General features: G+C 36.7%; 1 protein-coding gene across 1 annotated transcript in view; it reads right to left on the bottom strand.

Annotated features, from left to right (window-relative positions):
• Positions 1 to 10,141, bottom strand: part of MYO3A (myosin IIIA) — a 171,558-nt gene extending 161,417 nt beyond the window's left edge. The window contains exons 1-2 of the mRNA XM_061181578.1: positions 9,971 to 10,141; positions 7,226 to 7,360 (exon numbers count right to left, since the gene is read on the bottom strand). Coding sequence (XP_061037561.1) covers positions 7,226 to 7,360; positions 9,971 to 10,138 — 303 coding nt within the window. The 5' untranslated portion in view covers positions 10,139 to 10,141. The remainder of the gene's footprint in view (positions 1 to 7,225; positions 7,361 to 9,970) is intronic.
• Between the last annotated feature and the right edge of the window lie 903 nt (positions 10,142 to 11,044).

The raw sequence follows: 11,044 nt of genomic DNA on the forward strand, positions 1-11,044 counted from the left end.
TCCTCTTGGTGCTTTTATAATGTTCTCTTCATTATTAGTGTTCAGCATCTTGTTTGTGACATATCTTAGTGTGGTTTTCTTTGTTTATCCTACAAGAGGGATTCTGAGCTTCTTAGATCTGTGACTTTTTACTGTTTACCAAATTCAGAAAAATTTCAGCCATCATTTATTTAAATACTGTATCTCTGCCCCCCCCACCCCTGTACTGCTCTTGGACTGAAATTACACACAGTTTAGAATACCAGATAATGTCCCATAAGTCGCAGGGGTCTTTTTCCCTTCTTTGTCTGTCTGTGCTCAGTTTAGACAGCTTCTATTTTCCGGTCTTCAAATTCACTGGTCTTTTCTTCCACATGTCTAAGCTGCTGTTAAACTCAATACTATATATTTTTCACTACAGATATTGTATTTTTCTATTCTAGAAGCTCCATTCAACTCTTTTCTATAGTTTTCATTTCTTTCAACATTATGTTCATGTTTTCCTTTTGAAATCCTTGAATGCTGTGATAGTAGCTGTTTTAAAGTCTTTATCTGCTAATTCCATTATCCTGGTTATTCCTGGGTCTGATTCTTTTGACTGATTTTTATTCTGATAATGGGTCACCTTTTCCTGCTTCTTTACATATCTAATAATTTTTTATTAAATGATGGGCATGACTAATTTTACATCTGAATGTTCAGATCTTGTTGTCTTCCCTTAATGAATGTTGAATTTTGTTCTGTCAGGCAGTTAATTTACTTGTGGACCAACCTGAACATTTCAAGCCCTGTTTTTGAACTTCTTATGGGAGGCCAAGTGAAGTTCTTATTCTAGGGTGAGTCTAGCCCTTCCTTTAACACATAACCTTTCTGGAGGGTCTCTACTAAGTGCCTCGGGGGTTCAACAAAGATTCCCCAATTTGGCTGATCAGAACTCAAGCATCTCTCAACCCTGCACAAACTCCAACAGTTGTTCAGATTACTGCTTTTCAGTAATTCTTACCCTCATAATTGTTCTTTGCCCAACTGCCTGAAATCTTGCCCTATACATTTCCAGCTTGGTTTTCAGTAAAAGACTCAAGAGAACCCCTATGCAGATTTCTGGAGCGTTTTTCCTGCTTAACTCTCTCTTCTTTGAAAATTCCAGCCACTTCTGCCTTCCCAATCTTTTCAGTTCAGCAAGATACCTGTGATCTCCTTGGGAATGTCCTCCTTATGTCCGTGGTCTGGAAACTGCCTCCAAGATTAAAGATGGGATAATTGTAGTGTTCCTCTTGTTTATTTCCTTTTCTCAATGTCACAGTCTTAAGCTGTCTCTTTCCCAGTGTTTGAAAATTGCTGTGTTTTAAAAAATATATTTTATGCAGTTTTCTAGTTATTTATGGTACAACCACGCAATGACGCAAGTTACTGTCATGGCCAGAAGCAGAAGTCCCAGATTATTTCTATGCACGCTGAAATTTGAGAAGCTCTGGCAGTGTTTTCCAAACTTTCCTTTGATAAGAATCACCTTAGTACTTGTTTAAAAAACTAGTTTCCTAAGCAGAAACTAACACACCATTGTAAAGCAATTATACTTCAATAAAGATGTTTAAAAAAAAAAAAAAAAAAAACTAGTTTCCTAAAACTCATTCTTGGAGTTTCTGCTTCAGTGGGTTTGAGATGGGGATGATTCTTATCAGAGTATCTGGAGTATATATTAAAGAACAAAGGTACCAAAAATGTCCTGCTTTTTTTTTTTTCAGGTGGAGGCTTAAAATGTTACCTACTCAGCTAGGCCTTCTTTCACCTCTCTTTTCGTAAAAGGTCTTCTTTTTCATTCTTTATTAGTACCCCATTTATATTCTTCATAGTATCAATAACAATGCGTAATTATTTAATTTGTCTATTTAGTTTTAAATCATCTTTCTGCACCATTAGACTCTAAGCCCCAGGATGACAGTTTGTCTTGTTCTCCACTGAATGCCCAGAACCTACCAAAATGCCTGGCCCAAAGTAATAGATAATATTTATGGAATTAATAAATGACTGGATGAATAAACTTTAGTCCTAGACACTTATGCACACACACACACACAATGACAGAGGCCATCTTTTCACAGCCATTATAACTGAGGACATACTAGACAAATAGACTCTGAGACAGAAGACTGTATTCCTCAAGCACTGAAGGTGTTGCTGTTCATCCAACCAAGAAAGGGTAAATTACAATTTTGCCCTTCGAGCTCATCAGTAGCAAATGCTTAATACCAGACTGATTTAACTCAATTTTGACTCTGTTTTTTAGTCTCCCAGTTTAGTGATAATCAGATGCAGAAATCTAACCACCTCCCCCGACCCCCCCTACATGCTGCTCCTGATCTTCCACAGCAGATACTAGAAATTAACGGAAACACTGAGCAAAAGAGCTATGTACATTTTACAAAGCAGGTCAGTCAAGAGATAGGATAGCAATAAGCTAAAATTAATATAAGTATGGTATTTCAAAATGAAGCATAAGTAAAAAAAAAAAAAAACATCAGTTCTCCCTTTATGCTGACATCATTAGGAAAACCTAGAATACTAAGTAACAATAAAAATCCCCATAGACGTTTTGCAAAAAAAATCAGTTCCCACAAAAGAAAACTTTCTACCCCTTCTCTTCTTAGGTAGTTTCATTACAAATGTGTAACTGGAATTTCAGAGAGCTAGCAACTAGTGCTCTTCTGTATGTTCTGAAAATGAATATACAGAGAATTTAGAAGGAAATAATTCCTAAACAGAGGCCTGTATATCATTAATGCTCAAAAATGTATAGTGTAACACAATGAAAGAAAAAAACAGGAAGAAGAAAAATTGTATCAAAGTGAAAGCAATAATTCAAAAATCACAACTAAATAATAGAAAAAATAGACTACCCAGTAAAATCTGAGCAAGTAATCCCCTTCTTAGAATTTCAATTCTGGATCAAAATATAAATAAAATGATTTTTCAAGATGAAAAATCTCTGGGCAGGAGTTTGCCTAAGCTGGTACGGCCCCCCTGCACATGGCAGGCTGATAACGAGGGATATTACTGATGGCTCAGCCCCTCCAGGACACACTTTCTTTACGTAGATTCACATCAGAAGTCTAGCATTGTTAGCATGACTCTCTGGGTAACACCACAGCCCCTCTTTGGCCATCCTTTTGGTACCCTCATGCAGAATAATTTATTGGCGCTTTATTATGATAAGAGGTATAATTAGTAGTCATTTTGTAGAATAAAGTATTTATGCCACAAGCCAATTTTCTGAAAGTGTCTCTAAAGCAGCACCTGCACCATTCATGTTTATAAATCAGGTAATTGTACATCTAGCCACTTATGTGTATATATAATTAGTCTAATTTGCATATGCAAATCAATTATCTTACATACAGTTTGCCAACTTCTTGCTTTCTCTACGTTTATCCCCCACTTTGTAAGTGCAAATAGGTCAGATTCCTGAAATACTATTTTAATAAACTACCATTTATTCTTTTTTCTCAAGCCTTTTAGGGATATTTCCAATACCTCCATCTGATAATAAAATATAAGGACAAAGTTCAAAGAAGCTGTTAAGTCTCTGCTGATTCATTACATCAGGAAGCCACTTTGCTTGTACCTGATGTTCCAAAAGCATTTTAATCAATCTTCTCTGCTCTCTCAAAAGAACATTTAACTATGATCAGGAGTCTCCAACTCACACCTAACTCCGAGTGCTTATACTGAGAAATGACAATATAATTAGAATAGGAATTTGTTAGGCATAAAAGACAGTGACTGATCTCATTCAATATTTTTAAACTCTGGGCAAAGTGTCCTTGCCCATTTAGGCCTACATTAGGCAGAACACCTGAATCTTCAAATGCTAATTTTCCAATGATTCAACATGGAAAAAAATTAAAGATGCTTTACTGAAAATGTTTTGAAGGATATAAATATACAAAGTTTTATTCAAGACTGCATTAAGGATTTGCAGAGCATCGCATCTCAAATACACAAACACAAATACGAAGTAAATTCTTTAAAATTCACCATTAATTTAAGGCAAAATGGTTTAAGTTCATAATTTATATTCTATTACTTAGGTAATTATGTGGAGATGAGTAAAAGTTTTGCTTTGTTTTAATGCATGATTTAACTAAAACTATAAAGCTACCTTGAACTAAACTGAGAAATACAAAATAATTCTGAAATCATAATAAATTGCCTACCTTTGAAGAACACAACTGGTTATTTAAAAATTTTTTTAAACTTCTATAAAATAATGCACAGTTTCAGATTCTGAGAAGGTTCTTGAAAATTCTATTTTACAATTTTGAAAGACTCTGGTTCAATTAAAGGTGGCAGATTAAACATATACATTTATTTCCTCTCACATGTGAATCTCCATTAAAATGCTAGTAAAGGAATAACAAAGTATAAAACCACAAGAGAAAAAAGAACAAAAAGGGAGAGAAGTGGAGAAGAGATCGCAACAAAATTTTTCAACATGGCATGCAGATGACTGAGTGGTAACTGAGCAATGCAGAGGAAGCCACAAACTAAAGTGCTAGCTGGGGGCTATTTTGAGGTCACCTGAGCAGATTAACCCAGACAGGGCAAGGTAAGAGTGAAAGTGGAGGAGGTGGGAGGAGAGGGGCAGAAAAAAGGGATACTTTGGAGGTCTCTCTCATCAAGACTTGACATCCTCTTACCCCACATACAAAATATCAACATCCAGGAGCCTGCCTGAGCACCACACACACACACACAGATGGGGGTTTTGTTCCTTAGAAAAACTGAACTGAACGGACTCAAGATCTGGTGACATCAGTAGCACGGATAACGGGAGCAAGGCACATAACTACATGATGTGCGAAACAGAGAAGTAACCTGGGAAAGAGGAGGCCACAGGATCCATAAATGGTGGATTCCACCCAGGTGAGCAGCAGAGAGATATCAGAGGTCAGATACCTGGCAGACCTCCAGAATGGAGCAGGAGGGCATAGGGTTCCAGAGGTGCGATTAATAATCGTGCCAAAATTCAGAATACGGATTAGGAAATGAAAGAGTAGAGAAGTTCAGCCATCTATTTCCAGGTACAGTGATCAACACAGCAAAAGCACAGACCTACCTGCTCAGGAGAGGGTGGCACCACTAACCTGGATCTACACTAATATTGTTCTGTATTATAAGCCCTTTGGTTCTACTTGCTTTTTATTAATCACGTGAATGTATTTATTTTTAAAAAGATAAAAATGATTAAGTCTATCTGAAATTATATGAACTGGAAAAATATGCTAATTTCATAAATAATATTGTCAATCATTTTAAACATACAAAAAAAAGATGAAGGAAATATGTTCAGAGGTAAGAGTGGTTCTTTTTATAGTTTCAAGTATTTTCTACAATGATCACTACCTGTAGATTCGTTTAAAAACCATAATAGAAAAAATTTAAAGTATGGAGACAATATAATTTATAAATGATTACTGTGCAGGAAAATCAATGGCACATTCCAAAAAAGAAACAGAATAATCAAATGTTAATGAAATAATGTGAATACAAGACACAGAGAACAAACTTGTGGTTGTCAAGGGGAAGGGGGTTGCAGGGGAGAGATGGATTGGGAGTTTGGGATAAGCAGATGCAAACTATTATATATAGAATGGATAAACAACAAGGTCCAACTGCACAGCACAGGAAACTATATTCAATATCCTGTGATAAACCATATAGAAAAGAATATGAAAAAGAGTATATCTATTTATCTATCGATAGATAGATATATGACTGAATCACTTTGCTTTACTCCATAAACTAACATTATAAATCAACTATACTTCAATTAAAAAAATAAAATAATGTGAATACAATAAATAGATGCTGTTAAGGTAATCAAATAAAGGTTCTACTAGCCCTGAGTTTGACAAGAGCAGCTTTTAAAAATTTTTATAAATTTTATTGGAATTAATGATTACTTCAACTTGAATAAAAATATTCAATGAAAATCAGAAGAAACACATTCTTACATTCTTCTAGGACTGGCAGTTAACTTAGTGGGGCACCTACCAGTGCTCCTGCATTACAGAGAACTGTCCCAACCTATTCTCAGAAATTGAAAAGGCTGACTCTATAATTTCCCTTTGGCAACTTATTCAATATTCAACACCATTTCTAGTAAGGCTTTTCCCCATAAATGTAAATACAGTTGACCCTCCGTATCCACGGATCACGCTGTTTGAATCCAACTACGTGGAACCCACAGATATGGAGGACCCACCGTACCTGGTTCTGTAGTTTATGTCATTCGTATTCAGTGAAGCCAGAAGAAGAAATTAGCAGCTCGCCATTTTTGTCTAATGAAGCCTCAGGTACATTAATTTTCTCTCATATCATAGCACCTGGCACTGAGCCTCTGTCACGTGTTATGTTGAACAAAATATGGATGAATAAATAAAAATTATAATGAAGTCCCTTTATAACATGTTCTTCTGAAAGAAAAATAATCCTGGTTTCTTTAGTCTTTTATTGTGGAAACATTTTCTTTTATTGTTGGTTTTTTTTTTTTTTTTTTTGTCTGCACAGCGTGTGGGATCTTAGTTCCCCCACTAGGGATCTGACCCGTGCCCCGTACAGTGGAAAGGCAGAGTCTTAACCACTGGACCGCCAGGGAAGTTATGAAACATTTTCTTTTAATCTTTAATTAATTTTCTTTCATTTCCCCATGTTTCTAAAGATGGCAAGACCAGAACTGGGCATAACATTCTACAAAGGATGTGACCAGCCAGGAACATATTAGAACTGCTTTATGGGGTCAATGTTACATAAACATTAAGTCATTCCAAGAGCACACTGCGGGGGCTTCCCTGGTGGTGCAGTGGTTAAGAATCTGCCTGCCAATGCAGGGGACACGGGTTCGAGCCCTGGTCCAGGAAGATCCCACATGCCGTGGAGCAGCTAAGCCTGTGCGCCACAACTACTGAGGCTGCACTCTAGAGCCCGTGAACCACAACTACTGAGCCTGCATGCCTAGAGCCCGCGTGCCTAGAGCCCATGCTCCGCAACAAGAGAAGCCATCGGAATGAGAAGCCCACGCACCGCAACAAAGAGTAGCCCCGGCTCACTGCAACTAGAGAAAGCCTGCATGCAGCAACGAAGACCCAACGCAGCCAAAAATAAATAAATAAAATAAATAAATTTATTTTTAAAAAAAAGACCACACTGCAAATTTCCACGTGTAAAATAATGTTGAAACACTCACCTCAAGAACCAGCCACAGCTTATCTCCATTTATTTTATCCTTCTTAAAGTACATGCCATAGAATCTGACCACATTAGGGTGGTCAGAAAGTGCTTTTAAGATGTTGTACTCTGCTTCAATCTCTTCATCAATATCCTAGTTTCAAAAAGTCATGGGGAGAGAACGGTGAGAAAAACATGAATGAAGTCAAAGAAACAATTTAGACTACCAAATGTAGAGTTTTATTTTGTCAAAGCAAGGTCAGAATAGTTTTTACTGCACTCAGTACTATGTATTGAAGCTTCTCATTACACTGCTTAAGGGGAGAGATTGTGATTTTCCTGCTAATCAAATATATCTCTAATTACATTAATTTCATTGAAAAGGAATGAATAAAAGGCTATTTTTGTGTGCAATGAGAAAGAAATGTATATGGAGAACTACCTCAGATGACTTCCCTTTCTTTGTAGTGTTAACTTTATTTCGATGGCAAAGCCATTTATTTGAAATGAAAACTTTTAGCTGGTTCATTTTGTTTCTCTGAAGTACAGGATATTCGAAGGCTATCAAAAACTAGTCATACATGCAATGAACTCCTACCTTTCCAAAAAAGTGGAAGAGTTAAGTTACATAAGATGGCATACAGCCTTTAGTTAGCTAAAGGCCCATTCACCAGAAGTAGAATAGGTTGTTATCCCATCAGTAAAAGTGCAAACATGACTAGGCACTTAGTCATGTATCTAGGAAAATCACATATACATGAAACAACTCACAGAGTCATAAATAAGAAAAAGACTTCTAATATTTTATGGTAACATTTAATGTCCACATTGTTTTAAGACAGAATCATGGAATCAGAGGGCTGGAAAGAATTTTAGACCAGAGCTCTAATTTGAGAGGAAGAAACTAAAGCTCAGGGCAGTCAGTCACAAGAGCTGGTTCGTGTGAGATCCAGGACTAGTCTACTGCCTTCTAGTATTGCTCATTTCCTCCCCACCCTGGAGAGAAGATTATTAGTTCAAAATCCATAACAGTAAGACCCTTCTAATGAAAAAAAAAAAAAAAAAAAAGCCACTCTGCAAAATGCCTGGGTGCATTTAAATTTATTTTATTAAGATTATAATCTCCTGGTTATAAATCTTTTTTATTTGACTTGTGGCATGATGAATGAGAGTAAATAAAGAATTCTTAGGAAAATACACAGGTACTATGACAAGAATAACAGCAGCAAAAGAACACATTTCATGCTGTAGTTATGAATCTACATGTTTCATTTAAGCAATAGAACAAGACACGATTTATAAGGTTAGCAGTATACCAAACACAAGTAAATTATGAAAGAATAACGGCTACATGTATTCACAAGCCACTTGTTCTTGTCCATAAAGAAGCAGAGGAATGGGAGACAGACACTGATTATGGGGCGATACATTGGGATCAGTCTGGAGCCCTTTCTCTCGCCACCATGGACCCCAACCCTTAACAGTGAAGACCAAAGGACAGACCCATAATTGCAAAGACAAGAGGTTCAGTCACTTTGGTACAGCCTAATTCGTGTCTCTCTTCCCTCAGTTTGAATGGTAAGAACTTTCCAACAGGGGAACATGAAGACATGCGGCATCCGTGAAGCCTGGGCACAGTGCTATTCATTTTTTTCCCTCCAGTGTATCTAATTTACTACTTGAAAAGAAACCCCACCTTCCCTCTCCTCTGCTCAAAGATATATGAAACTATGTCATCATGGATTTAGTAGAAATAAACTTATCAAAAAAGAAAGAGCAACACCAAGGTGAGCAGAGGCCCAGGGGCAGACCTTTTGCAGGGTCCTACGGTTTGCGAGCGTAAGAGCGGTGACGAGGACTCTGATGCCCTCCCCACACACATCACGTCATTTCCATCACACGGCACTCCCATCACGCGTGCAAGAGCTGAGTAACTGGAGAAGGTGCTCTCAGTAGAGGTTTGGAGATTATGGGATCACTGAGCTTATTCTGGCTCCCCCAGGTGCTAGGGGAGAGCTACGTATGTCCCAGTAGCTGAAAATGCTCCCAAATGTCCAGCTCTCACTCCCAGAAAGAAGAATCTCATCCATCTCCTCATGCTCTTAAAGGCAAAGACAGATGAGTTTCCCTCAACACAACTGGATTTCCCCAAAAAGCAAAGGAGGAGCCCATTGGGGCATTGCTGAAAAAGAGGCCATGTGGACTGACCATGACATTCAATTTTTCACAAGGAACCTCACCCTGGTTATAAAGGAACATCATTTCTGCTCTGGAAACACTTAAGTAAACCTGAAAATTAACTTCCCTTTTCTGAATGAAATGTAATTTTAAAAATATTTCTGGTTTGGCATAAGAGGAATTCTGCCTGAAACCTAAATAAATACAGGAAGGAAAGGAGATCTGGTACAGACGACATTTTAGGATTACTTCTAGACCCATAAATCTGTATTCTGACAACACTTTGAAATCTAAAATAATATTAAATCAACTGTTGAGCTGTTGAGAGTTGTATTATTTATATACTTATTTGCATTACATATTTATTCATGTATCAAGTATTTATTGTACCTTATTATATATGTTAAGCATTTAAACAAGGAACCTCTAACAAGTAGACTTTTTTTTTTAAAACATTTTCTTCAAATTGTAACCGACATTGTGATAAATAAATCAAGATAAGATACCTAGAGACTTTTTAACTGTTTAATACAGATTTTTTTAAAAAGTTAATTAGCAGGAAAAAAAAAAAACCAATGTGACTTACATGAATCGGATCCAGAATTTTGACTGCTGCTTTTTGGCCATTTTTCTTATTCAACACTTTAAAAACTTTTCCATAAGTTCCTTTGCCGATTGTTTCAGTGATTTCCCATGTATCAGAAGGATCGGGAAAGTTATCAAAGATGATTGTTTTTCCAATTAATGGAAGCATCTTAAAAGTTTAAATCACTGGAGAGAAAAAGCACAGAGTTTCATCTACATTTGATGGGTGATATTAAATGGCACACATAAACTCATGGGAAATTATCTAATATTTTCACTGATACGGAAAATACACAGCAGTAACCAAATGTACTCAGAGTCATGGAAAAATTTTAATTTCAATTCTTTTTTGCAAACAGACGAATATGAGTTTAATAATGCTTTGTAAGCAGGGCTTTCTATGTTTAATACAGTTCCACTTTAATTGCTACTAATTATTTTCAGATTAAAATAAGAGGCACATATTTAAATCATTTTGATTTACTGCTTTATACTCATGAATCAAAGAATTTTAGAATGAACCTTAGAGATGATAAAATTCAACTTCTCCATCAAAGCAAATCCCACACTTTAAAATGATTGTGTTTTATATCACTGGTCTATGTAAAACCCAATGATCGGTCCCCCACTGCTTTTAGGATGAAATTTCTTTCACATAAACTACCACGTCCTTTAAAATATGGCCCTTGCTTAATTTCCTAGCCTCATGTCTCAACACCTCTTCCCTCAGACACTACAAACCAGCCACTCGGGATCCCTCAGGTCATTTCTTTCTTGCTTGAGGATCTTCATATACACTATTCCCTCCCACTTCTGTGGTTTCTTTGCTACTACTTATCTTTTCAGATGTTAGCTTATATGTCATTCCCTCCAAATGTGACCACTCTCCATCCCATTTGGGTTGTGTGCCCACCTCTGCACTCCAAGACCACTCTGAACCCACCTTGACCTGATATTACTGTATGCCCAGCACCTGGCACAGTGCTGAAATAATTAGGAGGATATGGCCAATAAGGTCAAGGATTTTTAAAGAGATTTTATATATAACCTAAGATAAGATCTTCCAAGTAAAAGC

Source organism: Eubalaena glacialis, chromosome 2 (genome assembly GCF_028564815.1).
Source record: "Eubalaena glacialis isolate mEubGla1 chromosome 2, mEubGla1.1.hap2.+ XY, whole genome shotgun sequence".
In the NCBI taxonomy this organism is placed as follows: Eukaryota; Metazoa; Chordata; class Mammalia; order Artiodactyla; family Balaenidae; genus Eubalaena; species Eubalaena glacialis.